The 25009-nt window shown below is 52.8% G+C and overlaps 1 protein-coding gene across 7 annotated transcripts in view; it reads left to right on the top strand.

Moving 5' to 3' along the window:
* NRG2 (neuregulin 2) overlaps positions 1-25009 on the top strand; it is a 176127-nt gene that overhangs the window by 138761 nt on the left and 12357 nt on the right. For 2 of the 7 annotated variants that reach the window (XM_074313626.1, XM_074313623.1), the window contains exons 3-6: positions 6022-6140; positions 14343-14463; positions 20428-20504; positions 24800-24892. In XM_074313626.1, coding sequence (XP_074169727.1) covers positions 6022-6140; positions 14343-14463; positions 20428-20504; positions 24800-24892 — 410 coding nt within the window. Of the gene's footprint in view, positions 1-6021; positions 6141-14342; positions 14464-20427; positions 20505-20880; positions 20940-24799; positions 24893-25009 lie in introns of all 7 variants that reach the window. The other 5 variants (XM_074313629.1, XM_019740335.2, XM_074313627.1 and 2 more) reach the window with 3 other exon arrangements.

The raw sequence follows: 25009 nt of genomic DNA, 5'->3' as shown, positions 1-25009 counted from the left end.
AAGAAGCCTGGGCTCAGTCAGCTCCTGGTTGGCTGTGGGGTCCGAGACGTACATATTCTGCCCCTAGGCCTAGTCTCCACCCCTGTGACAGAGGGTGTGGAGGCAAGGGGTCTGGGAGGTACTTCCAGTTTTCTGCCCCTCCTTCCAAGAGCGGGGAGCAAAGGTAGAACTGGTCATCTGGAAAGTGGTCCAGGCGAAAAACAGTCATTTAAGAAGGGTTTGGTTTAGATCAAAGGTTTGTGACTGAACGAATACTGCTTCTTCCTAAGGAAATTGGGAGGAAGTGGTCGTGTGTGTCCCCAATCTACAGATTTAGCAGCAAATTCAGGTTTTCCTCCAAGCCCACCTTCTGAGGCCACCATCCCTTCCCACTCTCCTGACAAGACTGGCTCCAAACTGGAGAGAAGAATGCACAGGCTTCTGGAGATATTGGGGCCCCTGCCTCTCTCTCCTGTCCTCTTTTTCTGGAAGAGGGCCTCTCCCCTACTTCACTGAGACAACAGAAGTCAGGAGAAAGTGTTTTCCCTTATCTCCTCATTACTCTCAAACACATCCACAACTTGGCCGTCTTCATCCCCCCATTCTTGATCCCCATGTCACACTCACCCACGCACTCCTGCACACACGAGCAGACACCCTCAGAATCCCTGTGCTCTGCTGACCTCAGCCTTTCTCTTTCTACTCTCAAACCCTCTCACGTCACTCCTCTTCTAAAAGTTCCCCTCCACGTTGCGGTGCCTCTTCCTCCTCCTCCAGCTGCTGCCCCATCTTGCTTTTTCCCTCCACCAACATGGAGTCAGTTTCATGCCCACTGACTACGTTCTCTCGTCTTTCACTCCTTTTTGCTCCGCTGGAATCTGCCCTGTAATACACCCCTCCCACCCCAACACTCACCCCAACACCCCCCACCCCAACACTCTCTGTGGCTGTGGCTCTTGAGCGACCAGCAACCTTGGAGCTTCCTGGCCCTGCACCTCCAGGCCTCTCAGCAGCTGTTGACGTGGGTGCCACTTGCTCCTTTGCCCCTGTGACCCTCCTCCTCGTCCTCCTGTGCCTATAATCACCCTCTCTTGGTTGCCATCAATGCTGGAACTTTCTTGTCTGTCTTTTGGGCTTCCCTCCTCTCCTCCGTGCCTCTCCTCCTGTGGGAGATTTCACCCTCTCATATCTGATGACCCCAAGCCTCCACCTCTAGTTTGGTGGCTTTATTTTTTTTACCCTGAGTTCCAAACTCATGCTGCCAGCTAAGCGCTAAATACCACCCTGAGATACCCCACAATATCGCTAATCCAGAATGCCCCAGTTAGCCTCTCCTCCTTGCCCTGCCTCACCCTCCATGCTGCCCTGTCAGCTGTGGCAGAACCAGACTGCCTGCTGCTCAGCACCTTCCCCGTGCAATCCCCTCCAGTTGGATACTCCATCTCCAGAAGGAGGCACCCTTCTCCCTGCCCCACAGCTTTCTTATCTGGTCTCCCGGCCTCTTAGCTTCTTATCCTCCACTGTCCCACTCTTGGTCGTCCCCACCTTTTCTGGACCACAGGACCCTTTGTGAATTCTTTTCTGTATCTAGCATAGCATCAACTCTGTGCTGGGCACTCTGCAAGAGGCTGGAAATACACTAGGGAATGGAACTCATATGGTCCCGACCTTCACAGCCTTTCTAGTAGACTAGCTTCTTCTAGTGTAGAATCTGGTAAAGGCCTTGACCCTTTCTTCAGGAAAAACGCGTGTCTCATCCACCGAGTTTTGCTTGCAGTTCTACAGGTCTGTAGTCACTGACGCCTGTGACGCTCACAGCGGGTGATGCTCTTTCTAACATGGTCACATACACGAGTAGAAGTTCATTTACTTGACGGATCTTGAGAGCCTGCTGAGTGCCAGGTACACACAGACCAGGCCTTGGGGCTCTTCTGACTCTCGTCTTCCTGGCCTCCGAGTCACGGCCCTGCTGTTCCCAAACACCTCGGTGCTCCTGAACCCTGCTCTTTCCTTAATGACCCTGGACTTGGGCCCAGGCTGTTCCCTGTGCTGGCAGCTATCACACACACACACACACACACACACACACACACACACACACACACACACACTCACAGTCCCGAAAAAGTTCTCCAAGGCCCAGCTTAGGCAGTATATCCTCCAGGACACCTTCCTGAGCTCCCCTCATCTCCTGTCGTGGTACCTTAGACGCGGTTCCATCACGTTGTTGCAGGGGCTATCTCTCTTTCTAGCATGAGAGAACCTCAAAGTCTGTCCCTCACACACACACCCTCTCCGCTGTATGTCCCGGCAGAGGAGATCCACATTCGGTGTTGAACTAGTGAGAATCTTGCAGGATTCCTTTCTTGGTTACAGGGTGACACTAGGGCTGGGCAGGTCACGCTTCAGGTTGACCTAGCTTTTGAGCAATTTAGTGTCCTGGTCAAGTGTCAGTTTCATCTGACAAATGGGCCACCCAGTTCAGAAACGGGGCCTGGTCAGGTCTTCTCCTCCTGAATATCAGGCACCCCTAAAAGCCTGAAATGTGCCCCTGTCCCCTTCCTGTCAGGGCCCTGTCTTATCTGCTGCCTCTCTGAAACTTCCTTGCTCCACCCATCCTGCCCCTAGGCTCCCAGCAGTGAGTGGATGAGGTGAAGGGGGGCCGTGCTAAAGAACTGCTGATTCCCCTGTTGTGACTCAGAGAGAGCTGCCACCTCCACACACACTTCACCTGGCATGGGGCCCAGGGCGGGGCAGGGGTCTCCTTTCTGGCAGCACCCTCCTTCCTTCTGCCCGCACTGCAGCTTGCTCTCTGGCCCTCTTAGCACTTCTTCTGCTCGGACCACTCTCTGTCCTGACATTGTTCTTGGTCTGCAGAGACCCCCTCCCAGCAGGTGCTGTCTGTCTCAGGGGCCGCTGCCCAAGGTGTCTCACCCAAGCCTACCAGTGCCAGGAGAAAACTGGCCCCCCAAGCCCTGGGCACAGGGCCCTCCCCTGCAGAACCGCGTGTTTCCTTATTTATGAGGGGCAGGCTGGAACAGGTCCCTCAGACAGGCAGAGGGAGGTAGGCACTGAGGAAAATGTGAGGACAGGTAGAGGATGTGGACGCCCAGATCCCATCCCTGCCAGCAGAAAACTGGCTAAGGAAGGAGGGGAGGGGCATCCATTGCAGGGGCAGGCCTGGGTCAGCATGGCAAGGGGTCTCTAGGCCTGCTAGGAGGTAGGAAAAAGTCCTGAGTCCTTGGGGCTAGGAATGAGGAGAAAAGGGTATAGTGTGTGTGTGTTGTCCCAATCCCCCTCCGCTCCTTCAGGCCAGAGAAACCCATAGAGCCCCACCCTTCAGCTCTGACCCCAGGGCCTCTTATGCAAGTCTGGGGCCCACCTCCGTGGAACTGACGGGATCATTACACAGCTGGTACATGTAGGGGTCATTGTTTCTGTCCCCTTGCCTCTTCTGGTTCCTCAAAGAGGAGGGGCTCTCCCTGAGCTCTGTGCCTCCTTTCCCCAGGTCTGACACATTTTCATGCAGGAAGCCTTTCTTCCAGTTCTAGCTTTTATCCCTCTAGATATCTGTGAACATATTAACTCTGCCTTGTCCTGCTACATACTCGTATGATGTCATGTAAGGGAAGATCCTTTGAATTCAGCTGTGGGTGACAGGAGGTTCTTGCTCTGTGTCCCCTCTACCTTGATCCTGTGACCCTCAGGTAATCCCCCATTCTGCTTGTCTAGTGTCAGGGAAGAGCTGGTGGCCAGGAAGCAAGAGAAGCCTCATTCTGGGGCAGCTGGGTTTTGTGGCATCTAATTAGGCTGGAGCCAGGAAGGAGATGCTGTCTTAGCCAGAGGGGCCTCCAAGGTTCTGTTTAATGAAGGGAACAAACTTGAACTGACAGAAGAGGGTTGTAGGCAGACACCAAGCCAACAAGACACAGACCAGCTTGAGCCGGGAAGGATGGCGGGTGGGGGGAGTCAGGCAGCTGTTACCATAGCATCAGTAAAGGCATCGCCACAGCAACAGGGCCTACGGACAAGACAGCCTCACTGACCCTTGTTCAGGCGATCTTGGCATGAGGAGGTCTGGGAAGAGGTCCACTCCTAGAGATAGAGATGGAGCCCAGGAGACAGGTGCCCAAAGCACAGCCCCGGTAGAGATGTGGCTCAGCTTGCCATCTCCTCCGCCCCGCGCCCAGCATGTCTGCTCACCTCCCCTGTCCTCCTTCCCCCATCGGCTTCCTGGCTCCCTTCTGCATCCCTGGGCTCAGAGCAGTGGGAGCTGTGGTACCCTACCTCCTGTTCCACCTCCCCTCCAACCCACTGCACATATTCTGGGAATCTGGTGTTTTAATTCAGTACTAAAAAGAGGAGGAGACTACATCATGGAAAGAAATTTTCATGCAACTTCTTGTTTCTCCCTGGGGGCCAGCCTCAGATCCCCTGGCTTTATCCAGAGCTCTGACTGGCCCCTGGAGAACACTGAGGTAGGGTGAGCAGTAGAATGTGTGACTAGACGCTATAGAGCCAGGCACACTGCGCCAGGTGCAGGGAGAGTCTGGAAAGGAAAGAGACGTCTGGCAGGGTCTTCAGAAAAGAGGAGAACCAGGGCCAGGTGACCTAGAGTCACACACAGCACTGGAGTCCCTGCCCAGGCCTGGCCCCACAGCTCTTAGCATGCAGGCACTGGGTGCAGAGCCCTCCACAGAGGGGGTAGCCCCAGCGTCAAGCTCTAGGAGACAGTCCCCGAGCTGCTGAGGGGCCCACGATCTCACCAACTTTAGTTCCTTGTTCACCTCTGCCTTTGCCTTTTTAGTAACCTTTGGACAAGTTCTAAAGCCCCTCTAGGACTCAATTTTCCCATCTGTACTGTTCTGTCCATCTCCAGATTAGCTGTGAAGGTCAAGTCAGGTCACAAGAATAGGATCTTTTTGTTCCCTGAGGTATCCAAGTTCTAAGCACTCAGAAGGCACCCAGTAAACATTTATTGATTGAATGAATGAATGAATGCATGAATGAATGAAGTGAAAGCACCTTGGAGAGGCTACAGAGGGCTAATGTGAAGTCAGGGGAGAGCCATAGATTGGGACTGGGAGGTTGGGCACAGTTGCCATGGGAACCTATTAGAATAGGCTCTCCCAGGTACCTGAGGATACACCTTGCCTATCTAGACAGGCTACCACTTTTTTTTTTTTTTTTTTTTTTTAAGAAATGTGCGGTCTTTTATGTAGTCTTACACATTGGCTATGAAAGTGTTTCCCTGCAAAGAGAAGAGTTTTATTGTGTCGTCACAACAGAGGAAGGTGGGATATAAAATGTCATCAACCTGAATAATAGTATGCACCTTAGCAAAAGCAAAGCTAATAGCTTATAAAAAGCATGAAATATGTAACATAAAATGATTTTCATATACATCTTAATTTAAAATAATTAATGCATCAAATCTCTGTTTAAGACTTTAACCTGAATATCAAATTGAAGAGTCCAGACTAATTACTGTTACCATGGCTCTTCCCCACATATAACACACACACCATTGAAAATAATTTTAAAATCTTCACATTCTTAAATCTGTGTTAGTGAGATGTTTCTCCAGAAATCTTCCAAATAAACTTCTAAGGGAAGGCTGAGGTAGCTGGTGAGCCAGAGGCTGCCCTGTTGTGGGTATGGGGAAGGACACTGGGACTGGGTGAGGGGACACTGAAAGAAGTGGTGGGAGGTGGCCATGTGACTTTCTAAGGGACTCTGCTTTCCTCCCCCAGAGAAATAGCTACAAATAAGGCCCCGCCCTGGAAAAGTAGATGTCTGGATTCCTAGATTTAGAACATGTGTGTAGCCACCAGCCCCGCCCTTTGTTCTCCTTAGTGCCCAGGTCTCCCTCCAGCCCCAGGGACTCAGTGTTCCACCTGGACCCCAGACTTGACTTCCTATCCCCCCTGAACAGCCACTGTGGCTCTGCAGGGAGAGGTGACCGCTGGGTGACGGCTGGGAACCACAGCTGGCCTGAGCCCGGGCTCACGTTTCTCCCTCTTTTATTCCCTCCCTAACCAGAAAGAACTCACGACTACAGTTCAACAAGGTGAAGATGGAGGACGCTGGGGAGTATGTCTGCGAGGCTGAGAACATACTGGGGAAGGACACAGTCCGAGGCCGGCTCAACGTCAACAGTGGTAGGTGGTCCCCCAACAAAACGAGGGCTCCTATGGGGGTTCAGTGGAGCAGGCCAGTTGCCCCCCAGCCCTTGGGAGGCCAGCACATGATCCATCTTGCACTTGACTCTCCTCCCTCCTGCTGCTGCCATATCAAGCCCCGAGATCTGGGCCGATTCAGAGAAATGCAGTCGAAGCATAAATGTTTAGCTTTGTTATCTGGGCCTGGAAGAGCCGCCAGCTCTCATTTTAAATACCCTAAAAACTAAATATTTTGAAATCAAGAGGTGGGGTGGGGGAAGGATATTTTTAGAAGGCAATTATGGGAGGCTGCGCTGCCAGGAGCTGGGCGCCAGGGAGAGACGGGCCCAGGATGTGTGTGCAAGCTGACTGCCTCTTGCCTGTTGCTCTGCTGGGTACTCCAGTGCAAGCAGCTGTCTCCACAGGGACGTGGCAGGGGGGTGGGGGTGGGGTTGGGTGCCTTTGACCCTGGGGACAGCCTATCAGGGATGACAGGCCTCTTCTCCCCACACGTTGTTGTCCTTTCCCTTGAAAAGTTGTGCAGTCACGACTCCAGGCACCCTTAGCGTTCCTTTTCCACAGGGGCGGCTCCAGCTTGAGCCTGGAGGCTGCCTCCTGCTGGGCTGTCCTCTCTGGCCCTGGTTGTTTCTCTTGACTGGGGAGCCACCAGAACTGCCTGTTCTTAGGCCGTACCCCTCTATCTAGCAAACCCCACAGATCTCTTCCCTCCTCCTGACACTCACAGACTGAGCATACCATTTGGCTCCCTGGTTATTTGGGTTCACTTCCAAGTCCTGCCCCATCACAGTCTTATCCTGTATTTGTTCTCGCCCACCTGTATTTCCACCATATAGCCTTCTAGAACTCTCTAAACCCAGCATTGTGTAAAGAGAAGGTGGAATAGCCACTGTCCTGGGCCCCGCCCTCAGAAGAAAACCCAGCTCAGACCCTGTTTGTCCTGTATTGTGAGGGATCCCCTACTCTCCCAGCCTCTCAGGTTCCTCCGTCTCCCCTACCACTGTATCTAATGGTCCTGGTCAGGCTTCTTTCTGGATCTTTCTCACACCCATTCCTCCTATTCTAACCCCACCTCAGGAGCAGCCTTGGTGCCTGGTTTCATCCCTACTAACCTGAACCAGAGCAAAGGCCTCTTAAGACACTTTCATCCTGTCATGCGCCCACTTCATGGAGCCACAGAACAAAGACTGTGCCCCACAGCCCAGCTCTCAAGGAAAGGTCCAAATGACTGCAGCCAGTCCCTTATATTCCATCCTTATTCTTCCTTCCATGCCATCTTGCCTGGGCAGCCTTCGTCGCTGATCACTCCAACTTACTGCGATGCCACCCCCAGCTCAGGCCCCATCCCTGGGCCACTTCTTGGCCAACCACCGTCTTGTATATCTCTTGAATTCTAGCCTTCGATGATTCTTCAACTCTCATACCTCCCCGGTGGAATTGTGAGCCCAGGAGTGGGGAGAGTGGGACAGTGCCCTCTCCCCAGGAGTTATAATAGTAGCTACTATTACTAAGAGTGTGCTCTACACCAGGCTCCCCATTATCTCTTGAACCCTTACTCAAGGCCATGATGTATTTTAAAAATTATGAGACTGAAGCTCATAGAGGTTAAACATTCTGCCCAAAGTCAGCTTGTTAATGATTGAGCTGTACAATGTAAAAGTACTTGGCAAACACTGAGACCATGTGCTATATGAGGCCTGTTTACCACTCTGGCCTCAGGGCCTAGCATACTGCCTGGCTTATAGCAGCCACCTGGGAAATATTATCTAATAGGACTTAGAACCTGCTCCAAGGCCTTTGACTGACTCCCACATGCCCCAGGCTGGGCATGGTTGCTGTGGGGGTACCTGGGCCCCCTGCTCCTCCCAACCTGTCCCAAGCCTGGGGAAATGGGCCTGCCAGGAGTCTAGCACCTGCTACCTCAGCCAGAGTAGGCAGACATTCTCAGGTGTACTTTGGTCTCCTGTTTTATTATTCAAGATTTTCTTGACTGGAACTGACAAGAACACAACTTAAAACTACCTGAAGGGATGTGCTTATTGGAAACTGAGACATCCAGAGGTAGAACTGGCCCTAGACATGACACAGTCCAAGAATTCAGAGCAGGGCTCCAAGTGCGCTCTCCTACTGTGTGTTGGCCTCGTTCTCTCCTACTGGAAAACGGGCTTCTCCCGTGTTTGGGGAATGGATTGGGAAGAGGCGGCCATGGCCTCAGACAGGTCCAGGTTTATATGACCCCAGCTCACCACCCAAAGAGATAGCTTTGTCTCTGTGTCCATTCATATAATCAAAAGGATGGATTCCCCCTGCTTGGGTGATGTGCTGTGCTCGGCCTAGCTACTGTGCTCAGGGGGATGGGGTGCCATCCTTGCCAGGCCTGTGAGTGTGCAGAGCGGGTGTTGAGAAGCAGAGTACTGTGAGAGTGGCCCTGCCAGGACTATGGGATAGGGGCACTTCCCCAGAGGCATGCTGTTTGCAGAGGAGGAGGGAAGGGCTGCCATGTAGAAAACCACATTAGAGCCCTCTCCCCTTTACAGGGCTTGGGCCCTAAGGCCCTAACTTTTGTGAGACTCCTCAGAGAAGCTGCAACCCAGCCCACACGCAGGCTCCTGTCAGCCCTCAGCAACCCACGTTCTGATCAGTTAGGGAACCAGACAGTGGAGTTTTGGGCTGGTCCTGAGGGCTTCCCACAGGGCTCCCTGCCTCTTGTCTCTCCAGCCTGGCAAAAGAATGTCAGGAGAGTGGTGGAAAGAGTCCAGAGCTCGTGTCCCATCTCTGTGGTACAATCCTGGGAGAGTTACTCCACCTCCTTAGCCTGAGGTTTTCCCTTCTGAAGTTAGATGGTCACTAAGCCCCTTCTACTTTGCTCATGGAGAAACCTCTGAAATTCTGAGTTTGATGTTGAGGCTGACATCCTATGAACCTAGCCGCTACCACCACACACGCCACCACCACCAGCACCACCGCACCACACCATACCACACCTCTTCTATTGCCCTGTTTAGTCCATGGCAGGCCAGAGCCTACCGTTGATGTGGGGAGGTAAACAGGGACACTGCAGGGGAGTTTTCCCAGGCAGAGGTAGATGCCCAGGCTCCCTGTTCCCCCGGGGAACCCAGAAGACCTACAGTATCCACACCCCAGGGAGGGAGATGGAGGGCCAGTATTGGGCAGCTGTGCGTACCCACCTCTGATTCATCCCAAGGTGGGTTGGCTTGGCCCATCTGGGCCCCAGGGAAGCCAGAGCTACTGGTGTGGGGAGGCCACACAGTAGCCACTCAAGGGACATCGAGGTGGCTCTTGGCTGCCTGCTGTAGCTCTGTTCCTGTGAAGCTCAATTCTCCTTCCCCAAATCACAGCACACCCTTCTTGCAGTCACAGCTCTGCCAGCTCACAAGAGGCTGCATTCCTGAGTTGGCTGGGATGGGGATGAGTCGGCAAGAAGTTTGTGGTGCTTTTAACAAAACAATCCACTTGGTCCAACCCACTTCTGAGTTAGAGAAACTAGTTGCCTCATCCCAGGTGGAAGAAAACTTAGAAATGTCCAGGGTCGCTGTACCAGTCCCAGGACATCGGATGCCTGCTCACCCAGAGGGCAGGCAGGTTTGATCTGGGGTGTTACTGGACCATGGAAGCCCTGGAGAGGCTTCTGGGCCTGTCCCTTACCTTAAAAAGGCTAGCTGTTTAATCACACACACATGCACACACACACACAAACACGCACACACATATGCATGGACACACACGCATGCATTCTCAGTCATGTATGCAGCAAGGCTGTACTCAGCAAGACCTTGTTCTGAGCTCTGGGGAGTCACTGTCCAGGCTTCCAGAAGCTAAAACCTGAACTCAAAGCATCTGCCTGTTCTAACACATTAAAGAGGAAGGATAGGCAACGTTACCCATGGGAAAGGGGGCATTCGGGCAGGCAGGAGGGGAGACTTGATGGATGAAGAGACACTTGATCTGGGCCTTGAAAAATAAGCAGAGATTTCTCCATGAGCAAGGGAGAAAAGCAGTTGCAGCAGCTGGCAGCAGGGAGAGCGTCTCAGCCCCTCTCCTGGCCCATTCTCTCTTCAGGGCCCTGATAAACTCACTCATACCAGGACAATAATGGCTGATGGAGGCTTCCTGGGTTTACCCTGCCCAGGCTTTTTTTAAATCAATTTTTTTGAGGTCTAATTTACATACCATAAAATGCACCCTTTTAAAAGTATACAATTCAGTAGGTTTTAGTATATTCACAAAGTTGGATAACCTTCACCAATAATTCTGAAGCATTTTCATCACCTCGAAAAGAAACCCCATAGTCATTAGCAGTCACTCCCCGTTTCTTCCTCCCTCTAGCCCTTGGCAACCACTAATCTAGTTTCTGCCTCTATGGATTTACCTATTCTTGATATTTTATATAAATAGACTCCTACAATATGGGGTCTTTTGTGACTAGTTTCTTCCACATAATATAATGTTTTCAAGATTCATCCGTGCTGTAGCATGTATCAGTAATTCATTCCTTTTTATGGCTGAATAATATTCCATGCTATGGATATATCACATTTTGTTTATCCATTCATCATTTTGGGTTGTTGGGTCATCTGAGTTTTTTCCACATTTGGGCATTGTAAATAATGCTGCTATATCATTCATGTCCAAGTTTTTGTGAGAAGTTATTGTCAGTTCTTTTGGGTCTATATCTAGGAGTGGAATTGCTGGGCCACATGGTCACTCTATGTTTAATTTTTTGAGGGACCTCCAGATTCTGTTTCAAAGTGGCTGTGCCATTTTACATTCCCACCAGCAATGGATGATGGTTCCAATTTCTCCTCCCTGTTCACCACCACTTTTTTTTTTATTATCCATCTTTTTTATTATAGCCATCTGAGTGGGTGTGAAGTGATATTTCACTGTGGTTTTAATTTTCATTTTCCTAATGACCTCCCAGGAATATCTGCATTTAATGGGAGATAATGCTTTAATATACAGAAAAGATATCATCATCGGCCAAGGTTCAGTGGTAAACAAAACAGGTGTGGCCCCTGCCCAAATGGGGCTTACATTCTAGAGGAGCTTTAAACGGCTAGTAATTACACAAGTAGTCATTTGATTATGTTAGAATAAGCACTACAAGTACACGTATATGAAGCTAAGAGGAGTAAGGAAGAACCTGAACAGCCTCTCTGACACACTGATATTTTGAAAGTCCTGGACAGGAAGGTACCTGGCTTATTAGACGAGCTAGACTAAGCCAGTGTAGTCTGAATTTACTGCAAGAGCAGGACAGAACGTGAAGCGGGAGAGGTGGGGAGGCCCAGATTAGACCTGGGAGGAGTTAGGGGACTCTATTCTGAGTACAAAGGGACGCCATTGGCAGGTTTTGATAATAGAAGTGATTGATCAATTCATATATTTGTAAAGGCCACTTTGGCAGCTGCAAAGCAAAAAGGTTAGAGATAAAGGAAAGAGTGAGGGCAGAAAAAGCAGTGAGGAGGCTATTGAGGTCATTCACGAAACAGACCATGGAGGCCTGGGCTGGGGAGGAGAAAGTGAGACACAAACAGAGCCTGGTAAGGATATAGAAAGGCAGTCCTCAATGACAGATGGCTGGGGGAACAAAGGAGGACAGGACTTAAAGATACCCTCTAGGTCTTAGGGTTGTGCCATGCAGTCACTGGTGACCAGGACTAGAGGCACACGTGGCTGGGCCGGTGATTGGCAGCTGAGTTTGGGGTGGCTAGGAGCCATCCCAGTGGAGGTATCAAGGGAGCAGCCAGACTCTCCAGCTTGGACTCCAAATGTCATTTTCACTTCCCCAAACCCGGGAGAACATAGTGAAGAAACACGGGTATGCTGATGAGGTGGTGTAGAAATGTTGCCTTGGGGGCCCACTTGTGCTAGAACAGTGTGAATGCACTGTTTTCTGTGTGGAAATCTCCCTGACATGAGCCTTCACCACCAGCAGTTAGGTTGTAGCGACTTGGGAAGGCCCTGCCCTCACAGGGATGGCCTAAGGTACTTCTTTCTGAGGTGGAAAGGCCTGTGGCCATTTCCTTCCACACCCTCTGTGACTGCCCCCCCCACACTGGCTTCCCTTTTTGCCTTTCCTGGGGGCCCTAGTCCCCATGACAACTCAGTCCTGGCAGCCCAAGCCAGGGCATCCCAGCTGGGGCCCTGTGTTCCTCTAGGGTTTGTCTTCTGCCTCCCAGGGCCTCAATGAGCACAGATATGCGTGTGTACAGGCCCGAGTTTGCAGCTGTGCTCCCTGCCACCACCCTGGCTGCTGTCTGGTGCTCACTTAACACCACAGTGGAAAGGCTCTGCCACCCATGACTGCAGTGGAAGCCAAGCTGGGCCTGGCAGGTCCAGGCCAAGATTTCCCTGGCTTAGCCAAGGCTCCACATCAGGTTTGCATTCATCTGCTTATGTCAAGCCTTGGTGTTGACGTGTTCTTCCACAAGGGACTGGGTAGCTGGCAAGAGAGCTCATCCAGGCATCAGGAGTTCTGAGGCCTCATCACAACACACATTGTGACTCTGGACAGGCACTCCCAGCTCTCTTTCCTCACTCGCCCTTGGCAATGTAACCAAAGAGCAGGACAACCTCTAGGGTCCTTCCAGCAATGGGGTTTTATAACTCACAGGCGTGGTCACCTCCGCGGTTTCTTCTCTGTCCCTTTCTTAGTTGCCTGGGTCTCACTGACCCAGAAGAGGGACAGAGACCATTAGGAGGCCTCCTCTCCCAGCCAGCATGTGGGTCCCAGCTGGGTGTGGGGGTGCGTGTAGGCAGGAGACCTCAGCAGGGATGGGGGTCAAGGATGCCAGGTCAGCAGCAGGCATGACGTGAAGGGGAAGGTGGGAGCTGGCCGTGCCCGCTGAGTTTTATCAGCGTGCTCCTCAGACATATACAGAGGCAGAGCTGTGTATACACTCCCAGTCCCCACGCTCCATCTGTCTCCCCACATGTCTAAACACTGAGGGCGCCGAGTGCTTGCCCTCCTCCTCCTCTCACCCCCCATCACTGCAGCGGGTGGTAGAGGCTCAATACCCCTGAGGAGACAGGACCAGCCCAGGTAGGATGTATCATCTCAGTCAGGAGGCCACTGCTGCGTAGGTGGGAGTGAGGCCCTCAGAGCCCCAGAGGCTGAGGGGGGAGCAGGAACCCCTTTCTGGCTGCCCAATCTGGATACACAGCCTAGACGGTTAGCTTACAGATAAAACTGACATGTAAAGCAAGAATTTTCCCTTGAAGCCAGCTTTTCTGGATGCTAACCCAGGGGGGAAGCAGAGCTTTAGTTATTTTCACTTATCAAATGAAGCTGATTGATCAGAGGTGCAGACCGGGTTAGCAGCCTTAAAGCCCAATCTTTCTGTCACCTAGTTTTCACATCCCAGCTGTCCCCCAGCCCGTCCCCTCTCCAGCAACCTGAAGCCCAGGGATTATAACCTGGTCTGTCCAAGGCCTGGAGGCTCCCGACAGAGGCAACAGCTGACTAGGTGGAGAAGGAGGGGCTGCTGGCCAGGGGAGGGCAGACATGAAGAAGACCCTGGATGCTTATGGAGATGGGCTTAGTGGCCTTTGTAGCATTCCTGGGAGGCTTGACTCACCTGAGACACACACACACACACACACACACACACAAAGGGGGAAGAGATGGAAGCTAGGGTTCTCCCCACATTTCCTTAGATCTTAGAAAATGACAGTGTCCAAAAGATGCCATTCCCCTCAAAGCCCAGCTCCGTTGTGGGAGCCCAAACAGTGTGGATGGATGTGGATGTCCCCTCCCTGTACCCCTGTGACTTTTTTCCCCAAGTAAGACATGGCATCTCATCCACCTGCAGTGGAGCCCCCAGGAAGGCAGGCAGGGAAGAGGAGAGGTGGGCCCTATTCCAGTAGAGGGAGCAGTTTGTGCTAGCCTCTCACCCCCTCCAAACAAAGTCTTCCTGGCCTTTGGAATTTGTCCCAAGTGAGGGTGCAGGTGGTACTGGGCAAATGGGCAGAGCTCATGGTGGCTTCCTCTTTGCCTTGTTGGTGACGGGGAGGGACCACCAGACGGTCCCTCCCCAGCCATCCCTGCAGTCTCTGATCTTCCACCTTTGAGATGGGCCCTGAAGGGCTATGAAGGAGGTGCTTCCTGGGGCCCAGAGGTGTTCTCAGTGGGTTACTGGCCCGTGTCTCTCATACCTCCAGTGAGCACCACTCTGTCATCCTGGTCGGGACATGCCCGGAAGTGCAACGAGACTGCCAAGTCCTATTGTGTCAACGGAGGCGTCTGCTACTACATCGAGGGCATCAACCAGCTCTCCTGCAAGTAAGTGGCCGGTGGGGGTGGGCCTGGGTGTAGGAGTAGGGCCCTAGGAAAAGTAGGCTTCAAGCCACTGACAAGGGGTGTAGACACGGAGGTTCACCCCACTTCCTGGAATGTAGGGAGATGTAAGCTGTAAAGGGCTCAGGGCTTCTGTAGTCCATTTTACAGGCCCCTACCCACCCCATCTCCTGATGTCCACCCTTTCTCCAGCACCTTTTAGGGAGATGGGGATGCCAGTCTCTGACCTGGGCATTGGGTTTGTTCTTTCTCTCTCTCTCTTTCTCTCTCTCTCTCCCACACACACACACACACACACACACACACACACACACACACACCTCAACTTCACAGCAACTCCCCAAACTTTGGGGATGGACATTTTCCAGGGTGTGTCTTCCCCAGAAATGAGGAGCCTGGTAGGGTCAGGCAAAGCTCAAGTCCCAGAGCCCTTTGTAGCTGAGGGTCTGCTCTTGGAGCTTTGTGGGGAGAAGAGGGCTCTGCCCCCAGTGCTCACCTCAGGACCAGCAGGACCCCAGTGTCCTGCTCTGGGTGCTGCCTGTGCTACTTCAGTTCCTAGCCCCTCTCTGTGGGGTGAAAGGACCCCAGCAGGACATCACTCTGGGTGTGGCCCAATGGGGAAGGTAAGGGTTGAGGAAAAGCTTAAGCTGGGGCTTCTTTGCCTCCCCAAGGGCCAGAGCCTACTCTCCAGCCAGGCAGGCCTGCCCCAGCAGAACCTCCCAAGAGCTTAGAACCACCTGCTCCACTTAGCAAACAGGACAGGTGGGAGCCTGGTCATCAAGGAGGGCTTCGTCAGACCCAGCCAGATCTCCTAGGCAGCTAGGCCCACAATGCCCCCTTGACAGATTCTCGGGTGGGTAAGGGGGCACTTGCTGAAGGCAGCACAGGTTCTGGCTGGATCCTGAGGAGGAGTGGAGGGAGGCTAAGCTAACAACTTTGGGTTTTCAAAGCAGTCCAAGCCTAGGGCCTAGCAAGGTGCCAATGTTGCCCCATTCCCATGGCATCTGGGCAAAGGCCACCAGAGTATTGACAGAGATCCAGAGAGAGGCGTTTGCCCTCCCCACAGACAAGGTCAGATTCAGCACTCCTCGGCTCTCCTGCTCTCCCTTCTGACTACAGCCTTAGCCAGGACTGTTAAAGACCACCCCACAGAAAGTGATAATGAGGGGCTCTGCCTCCTTCACACTCTCCCCTCAGTGCTAGGCTAACTGGGCCTGGACTGCCAGGCAGATCTGTGCCTCTTGCCCCAGCTGGCCTCCTTTGCTGCCTTCTTCCCCAGTCCCACCCTTTACCTGCTGCCATCCCTTTCCCAGCCTCCCCCATCCTATATGTCCCAGCAACAACAGTAGGTCCCCCAGGGAAGTTCTCAGCCCAGACTCAGCCCCTCATCCTTTCCCTCCTTCTGCCTCTAGGAGGCTGCTACATGAGTGCTACAGACCCTGGGGAACATTCTAGCCTTGATAATGCTCTGAGCTCTTTGGAATAGACCCATAGAAACTCATAAGAGTTCTGGAATACCTCACAGAGTTGGTCTAGCCTTGCACCCCCTTCTCATCCCTCCCAATACACACACACACACATACACACACACACCAGGCTTCTCCTGTTCCCCAGCCCCTTGCACCCTGGAACCTTGAAGGGATCTAGCAGTGCCACTGAAATCAGCCCTGGCTCCAGGCAGGGAAGATTTCAACCACCCAGGACAAGGCTGAGGAACGTCATGGGGGCCCAGGACTCCAGTGAAGTAGGGTTAGTGTGGAAAAGAGAGTGATGAGCTAATGGGTTCCCAGAGGGCCCTGCCATCAAGGGTGTACCCACAGGACCCTCTGGGAAGGACCCTCTAGCTACATGTGAGAAGACTAGGGGGCAGGAGGCTGAGCCATTGTGAAGATGGTGTCCTGTTTCCCCTCCCCACCAGGGCAACTGGGGGTCACTGCTTAGCACCAGAACTTGTTACCCAGAACCACCACCTCCCCATCTCAACCCACCCTGGAACCCACTTCCCTGACTCCCTGAGCCCTCAGGGGAGAGGGGCATCCCTGGTGGGGATTGAGGCCAGGAGGGCAGGTCCTCAGAGCTGTGCTGGAGAAGGACAGGAGGGAGGGGGCCGGGCAGAGCCCAGAGGCCATTCTGCGGGTGGGTGAGATGGGAGGAAGGGGGGCAGGCCTCTTGGGGTTCCTGTTGACACCTGAATGGAATATAAAGGAGAGAACTCAGGAAACGGGACTCACGTCTTACCATTTGTGCTGTTTGTTTACTTTTTATTTTAATTTTTTTGCATTTCCGCTTAGCTTGGATAATGAAACTAGACTGGTCAGTTTCATTCCAGTTTCTATAAAAATCAGTTTTCCTTCCTGGTTTTCTGACACTTGTTGTTGTGTATTGGTTCAGAGCCCTGCCGGGGGTGTTGGAAAGCAGGCACACTCCGTCCCTCCTGTTTTTCTGGAATTCAGAGCCAAAAGAAACAGTGTCACTGAGACTGAATTTTGTTTTAAAAAAGAAAACTTAGGGGGATTTGAAAATGGGGGTCCAAATCAAAGGGACTGTCTCCTGTCTGGGCCAGACAGCGGCCTCTGCACTTCCTCTTGCTGCTTTCTCCTCTTCTCTCCGTGTTTTTGTAGAGCACGGTTGGTGCGTGACTCTTGGGGACTGGTTCAGGGGATGATGACAGAACAAGACTCTCTTTCCAGCCCTGTGCACATACCAGCGGCATGCCTCCCTTTCCCATCAGCTCATCCCCATTCCTTCTGTTCCCTCCACCCCATTTTCAGGTGATTCTCCCATCCCATACCCATGCCTGCTCATCCTCTCCACATCGCCACCCCACCCCTCATGAGGCCAGAGACCCTTCCCTCCCTCCAGTGCCCGGGGCACACCCTCATCCTTCATCCTCCCCCTCCCCTGGGTGAGGGCAGCACACATGGCATTATCCCCAGGCTACCAAAAGGAGAAACTGAGGCCCGGGAGATGGGGTGGGAAAACGGGGAGGCAGAGTCCCAATTTCTCTGTCACCCCAGATGCAGCCCGTGGGCTCTCCTCTCTGCCCCTCTCTCACCCCTGCTCTTCTCCAGCCCTGGGCACAGACCTTCCCATAGTCATAGCTCATGACTTGGGGGGAAGGGCTGGGAAGGCTATTACTGCCGCTCCTTCTGATCTGTCCTCTGAGCTCCTGTGCCAGGTGAATCCCTGTTTGAGTGGGAACTCACCCACTACCAGCCAGCCACCCCTACTGAGTTCAGACTCCCCACCTGGGTGATAAGCTAAAGTAGTCTGTACCCTGTTACGTGGTCCTGGGTGCGAGGTAGAGAGGCCATAGGTCCAGCCCCAGAACCTACTCTAGGGAAGCCCCAGCCTCCTGCATGTGGTTCATCCTCAACAAGCAAGGCTAAGAATCTCTCCTTAGGAATGTCCAGGAGCCCCCTGGAAGGAGCCAGTACCCAAAGAACAGTGCAGGGTGTCAGTCCTCCCCACCCCCACACTGTACCCATCCCCCACTGCCTTTTCTGTTGTGCAGCCAGGGGGCAACACACTTTCTCAGTGGCCATGAAAGGTATGAGGAGACATTCAGGTTAGTCCAGGCTGGGTGTGGGGTCAGGGACACAGGGATGTGCTTAGATATCATTGGTCTCCAAGAGCCAATGCGACAGCATCCCTGACTGTCAGCATTGGCAATAAATGTCCCCTTTGTCTCCTCCTGCCCCTGCACGCCCCCATTTTCTCTCTAACACCACACACATACTCGCACACACTCACTTACACACTCACACACTCACTTACACTCACACACTCACACATACTCACACTCACTCACGCACACGCTCACTCACACACACACTCACACACTCACACACTCACACACACACACACACACACGCAGGTTTTCCCTGTCTCCAAGAGCCAGGCTAATCTCAGACATTGGACACAGTCAAACCTGTCTTTTTCTCATTCCTTTGCGGATTCTGAGAGTCATTTTGGCAACTTCCTGTGTCTTTATTCTCCACCCCAAAGGGGCTGCTGCTCGAAAAACCACTTCTCCTCCATTAGTCCCCATCCCAAGTGGACATGAGTTTCTGAGAGCTGAGGAAGAGGAGCTGAGCCTGACTGGAGCTGGTTGGGAAGCCTTAGCCAGGACCTCCATTTTCCTGGGCTGGGATGACTGGGGACGAGGGCCGAGCATCAGAGAAGGATGTATTGACAAGGTGGTAGCCTGCCCCTCCAAGCCAGGCTATTCAACAGGATGAGCGTGCATCAGCTTCTCTTCTAGCCTCCCCCCACTTTCTCCACACATACTTCCCAGCCGTCCACCACCTCCCATTGGCCAAGCATACCTGCACACACTGCCACCACTGCAGGGACCAGCCTCTGGCCTCCCCTGAGGGAGATGCCATCAAGACCCAGAGAAACTCCTGCTATCTGTTCACCAACCACTTCCCATCCTCCAGGCCACAGGGTTTTTGTGAGCCAATGGCCACCACCCCCTACAAGCTCAAGGAATTACTGATGGTTGGTAGACACTAGAATACTAAGAGGTAGAGTACACTCACCTCTTGAGAAAGTGACTAATGTCAAACAGTGACCTATTATTGAGGGTACAGTGGTGATGGGCTGACCTAGTTTCCTAAGGAAGAAGAGGCAGAGGCAGCATAGACCCATCTCTGAGTAGAGGATTGGGGGTCAATTTGGCCCTATCTGTAAGCATCCCCTAGATATCTGGCCTTGCTGGGGTTCAGAAGAGAGTATAGGGCTGGGCATGCCTCCCGGACATCTGCAAGACAGGGACTCACTCGAGGGGAGAGTGCAGCCAAGGAGCAGAAGGAAGTGTATGTGGGGGGAAGGACAAGGTCAGGGAGATGGGAGTGGGTGGTGCTTTGTAGCTATAGAGGAAGCAGTATGGGAGAATGAGCCCCCCCCACCCACTCCCACCCCCCCAGGCCAGGCAGGGATGAAGGAGCAGGTCATGGGGAACAGGCAGGTGTCCCAGGCAGCCAAGAGGCTCCTGACGTGGAAGAGGTTTCAGGGTCCCTAGGGAGCCTGCTTCAGCTCCCATTGTGGTTCTTGCCATCTGAGGCCAGATGCCCTGCCCCTGTCCTTAACAGGCCAGCTCTGGGATGCTGTTAATTCCAGCTCCTGTCCAGCCTCACCTGTTCCCCACTAAGCTTTCCAGGTCTATTGCTGTAGGGCGGCTGTCCCTAAACCGTGTTCACAAGGGTTCATCAGATAACAACTTCCATGATCAAATACATTTGGGGCATACTGGAAAGTTCAGCTCTTTCCTCCTACAAAACTTTTAGTAGCTTTTCATATGCCAACATGCACTGCATCTCTACAAGGATGCCTGGGAATGGATTTCCTGAACTTATTTGGCCATAGAACCTTCTTCAAAAGAACAAATGAGACATCTCCAAGGCCCCTTTTGTCATGGGCACACAGTCTGGGAACAGCATTCCAGAGTCTCCTTTGAGCTTTCTGGGGGCTGTTTCATGGATGAGCAAACCTGCCCAGAGCCCTGGAGAGGACCCTGGGGTAGGGCCTAGAAGGAGTGGCTCCCCAGAACTTGGTATTCCAGAGGCCCCCAGCACCCTGCCTGCTGACTGCCTGGCCCAAAGGGGCAACAGTTCTGGGGCCCCAGGCAAGTCAGAAGGGAAGTCTCAACAGCCATTAGGACAATTAGGCAGTAAGTTCCCTATTTCCCCACCCTGCTTCCCTATATCATCCTCCTCCCTGCCCCCCTCCCCTCCCCATCACCCACGGAGCCACATCTATTAGAGAGAATTTGAAGGAGATTTCCGAGCCCTCCACCCAGTCCCCCGACTCCAGCCCCTTCTGCGAAGAGTGTGCCCCAGTGCCCGACTTGGTTTTCTCATTCATCACTGTGCACTTTGATTTCTAACCTGAGCCTCGCGGATGATGCCAGTTTGTTCTGTGATTTTTCCCCTTTTCCTTCTCCAGATGTCCAAACGGATTCTTCGGACAGAGATGTTTGGAGAAACTGCCTTTGCGATTGTACATGCCAGATCCTAAGCAAAGTATGTTTGAAGATACAAACACGAGTCCCTGCTCCCTAGAAAGCTTCCGGGTGCAGTCCCCCCCGACATAGGGCGCAGGGCCAGGGGTGTTGGTTGTTTTGATCTTTGGCTGTTTTGTTTTGTTTCTCTTTTCTTTTTTGTATTTTGGTTTGTTAGTTCTTTTGTTTTGTTTTGTTTTGCTTTGTTTTTCATTTTTGGCCTAATCCTTGGGTTTAAAGTTCAGGGCTACAGGTAAGGGGCAGAGTGGCAAGGCCAGTACAAATGGTAACGGTGGCAAGGAACCCAGCTGGCATTGGCAGGAGCCCGTGCCGGGGTGTTGCAGTGCCTGTGTCTTGCTATCCTGGTTCTCTCTTTCTGGTTTTCTTTCTTTTGGTAGGTGTCCTGTGGGATACACCGGGGACAGGTGTCAGCAGTTCGCAATGGTCAACTTTTCCAGTATGTCTCTTTCTTCTATTTCTTTTCTTCCCTGGTGACTGACATTCTCCCCCTGCGGGAGGGATGGGGCCTTGTTTAGCGAGACTAGGGGGCCGTGGGGGGTGTCTTGGGCTCCTCTCAGTCCTCAGTGCTCACCAGAAGCCTGTGCAGAGGAAACCGATACACCCGTCACCCCTACCTCCCACATCGCTGTACAGCCCGAGTACAGTAACGCTGAATTCTCCCTGCAGCCGGCTGGAGCCACGCTCAGGCCTCCTCACTGCTTCTGGGTCGAGCAGCCTGGCCAGCATGGGAAGAAGCATTTACAGAGCCCTTACCTGCCTCTGAAGGCCTGCTTGAGGATGTCAGGCTGCCAATGGGGTCGGGCAGTGAGTGTATGCATGTGTGTGCTGGTGTGCTTGAGGGAGAGAAACAAGTTCTCGGACAGCTTAGTCTTCAGGTCTGGACAAAGTTTGTTTTGGTTTGATTTGGGGTGATGGGGGAATGGGGGAGGGGATTGAGGGAGAACAGGCTCCAGGGCAATGGTTTCCATGCTGGCCAGAGACTGGAGACATTTAGGTGGCTACAGGATGTGGGGGGCAGGGGGAAGGATGCTAAAGGTAGAAGGACTGAGGAATTGAGCGACGATTGGTGACTCTCTCCAGGCCCTCTCTGGTCTGAGTCCCAACCCAGGTGTTCATTCCCTTCCTTTCTTCCACTTCTGAGGTTGGAGCACAATTTGCTGAAAAAAATGTGAGCCCTGTGGTTGGAAGATGAGGCTGTAATTGTGGACTGTTTTATTTGGGACTGAGAGCAGTTCCTTCACGTGCCACCAGGTGGAGGTGGAGCAGAGCAAAAGGCCCCAGCCAGCCGTGGACTCCTTGTTTGGAGTGCAATGGTCTGTTGGCCTGTAAGGCGGGACCCTGTCACCCATCTCCCAGAGGCACTAGGCCCCTGCTCGGCCTAGCCCCCACTTCCTCTAGGGAGGACCTCTGGGTCCAATGAGGAGTTCGGAACCAGATGGGGCCTGGGCATGGAGCGGTAGAGCTCCAAAACAGGCCAAGGACAGGACCCAGGAGGCCACTGAAATAGCCCTTGGAGAAAGGGGTTTGGGGGTTTGGGTCTCAGGGTGGATAAATGAGCTTTCCCAGTCCTCCTCAGGCCACAGCACAAAAGCCTAGAAGTTTCTGCTCCCTCCCTCCCCTTCTAGGAGCCTAGAAGCCAAGACTTGGAGAGGAAAGTAGAGGCCTCAGGGAGGTAGGGGCCAGTCAGCCCAGATGGTGAACTATCTTAATAGAGTGTGGGAGGCAGCATTCTCCCCAGGCCCCTCCAATTGGAGGCCAGAGAGGAAGGCCATGGGGATAAGAGCAGAGCCCATGGGCAGGGCACGTGGCCCAACAGAATTCTCTAGAGCCCAGGCTCCAGGAAGAATTGCAGAGTCAGATCCACCCCCACTGAAGTATCATAGGTCAGGAGGGGCCTCAGGATGGGGCAGAACAGCCAGGCAGAGGCCGAGGACAAGGGGAGAGAGGCAATGGGGGCCTATTCCTTTTCACCCTTAGGCTTATGGGACTGTTCTGGGCAGGGAGTCCCAGCTCATCCTGCATCAGAGCAGCAGAGTCTCTGGAACTCGGCCACTGGCCAAGCTTCTCTGCCAGCTGGGCTGCTTCAGCTTTCAGCTTAGATCTGCTGGAAGGGTCAACAGGGCCCCGGAAGCCCAGAAAAGAGCCTAGAAATGCATCCCCAGGCCTTCCTGCCTAGTATTATCAGGTTCAGTGCTGTTACTTTTGCGTAAAAGATCGATGCTCTTCAAGCACTTTGCCCAGAGCACTTTATGTCCTATTCAAGCAGATCATTATTGAAAAGGTAGTGGAAAATGCTAGCTTAAGTGTTCAGGCTTTGCATTCAGATAGACCTGAATAAAAATGCCAGCTACTGAGTTTACTAATTCTGGGGCCCCACTTAATCTCTCTGAGTTTGTTTTCACATCTGTAAAATGGAGAAATAACATTTCTGCCTGTAAGGTTGCTGCGAGGATGAAATAAAGTGATGTGTATGAAGGGCTTAGCAGAGAGCCTGCCATGGCTGTTTGAGTCCAATTTAGGCAGGAGGGCCAGCATCAGCCCCCTGGAGGCTGACTTCCAGCATATCCTGAGCACAGTATCTGACCTTATCCCTCTGCCCAGACAGTCTCTAGACCAGGTTACCTTTTGCAGAGGCCATGGAACATAGAGCCTGTGACCACAATATCACTTTGAAGCTTTTCCTTCTTCCACCGACAGCCCTTCCACTTCCCAAGAGTCAAAGCTTGTGCATCTATACATCCCACCCCATATAAAAGAGCGCACACACCTTCAGACATGAACACAAGTATGTATTCATACATGTGTAAACACACACACACATGTGCTCACACCTGCACAAACACATATGCTCCAGAGCCCACATCATGGCCTCGTTTGTCCAGGCACCTGTGGCTGTGTATCATAGGACAGGTCTAGGATGGGGACTTTGCATACTGTCTGCTAATCCTGCCCTTGGGAGTCCCACATCAGGTTGCCATGGTTACTAGTCAATATGAAATGTCTACTCAATGAGACCTGTCTGTAACTCAGTGGTGCCACTCCTCCTGGCTGCGTGGCAGCCATGAACACTGTAAGTAGGAGACTATATTTTTTGCTGGGGCAGAGATAGCCACAGGCCCCTCAGAATCCATCTCCAGTGAAAGGGAAGCGGGGCTGCCGTCCTAGTGATTGGCCAAGCACTCAGTGACATCATCAGTCCTGCCAGCCCCCACTCGTCCTCCTAAACAATAGTGGCCTTTAACTAAGGGGGAGGACAGTCAGGATGCTCAGAAGCTGCTGCTAGAGCCACTACTTGGATCCCAAAGGAATGATGTGGAAGAAAACTCTTAAGTGGTTTTGGGAACCTTGCTCACTTCTCCAGACAGTCGTCGTCCTCAGGACTAGCCAGTCAGGCCTGCCCAGAGACTCAATGGGCAGGAATAGCCATGGCTTAGCCCCAAGAGACTGGAGGCCTGTTTCAAGTCTCCCTTCTGCCCCCTAACGTGCTGTGTGACCTTGGGAAAGTGTCCTAGCACCACTGGGCCCCACGTACTACAACAGCAATCATAAGTGGGGCCCAGACAAGCGAGGAACCACAGTCCTCTTAGCGTCAAGCTGGGCTGTTCTCTCTCAGGGGGCATGACGAGATAGCCAAACAATGTGAGCTCTCTCCAGCTGCCTGGAGGGTCCCTAGGACAACAGGTTTAACTACTCAGGGAAAGTTGCCTCTTTGACTTTTTCAAGGTTGTACTGTCTGCTTAGCACAGCTGGCCAGCCCTGGGAGGCCTGGGAGAGGAGTGGATTCACTGTGCTTATGGCGATTCCTACCCCAAGCTGTAAGAGAAAGACTGCAAAGAAACCACATTTGAGATCACGCCCAACCTCACATTTAATAGCAAAGCACAGAAGGGTTTGTGTTTGGAAGGACTGGGGTTCGTGCTTCTAGGGTGTGGTGTCTGCTTGGAACTGGGGGTTAGAGCCCAGGATCTTCCTGAAGACTCTTTCAGTCAGAGCCATCTTGGTCCCTGGCTCAGAGCCACCCTGCTGTCCCACCGTATTCCACCTGCAGAACCCTCTGGAATCTCTATGAGGAAGCTGAAAGAGATCCAGGTACGGACAATGCACAGGACTGCCTACTGATGTCCCCGTGCTCTCCTTCCTGTACAGGAGACGAGAACATCAGAACACAAGTTCATCTGCTCCCCAATCTTGCGGCGCTTACTGTGTGCATGTGGGGAGGCCGTGCCGTGGGCCCTGTGCCTGTGCTAAGCCGCACACTGCCCCGGCCTGCTCACGTCTTCCCCTCACTGTCCGTAGGCACTTTTGACAGAGGAGCAGACAAAGACTCTGACTTGTCCACACCCACTCAGCAAATTAGAGACAGAATTGAGCCTCAAGGCCTCAGGACAGGTACTGGCCACTACACTGGAATGGTTGGTGAGCTTTTCAAACACGCTGTTGAGATTTCTGGGCTCCCACCCCAGACCCTGATGCTATTGGTCTGGGTGACTCTGAAGCACAGCCAAG

Source organism: Rhinolophus sinicus, linkage group LG10 (genome assembly GCF_036562045.2).
Source record: "Rhinolophus sinicus isolate RSC01 linkage group LG10, ASM3656204v1, whole genome shotgun sequence".
NCBI lineage: Eukaryota > Metazoa > Chordata > Mammalia > Chiroptera > Rhinolophidae > Rhinolophus > Rhinolophus sinicus.
The sequence above is the reverse complement of the archived record's forward strand: the minus strand, read 5'-3'. Positions and strand labels throughout refer to the sequence as shown.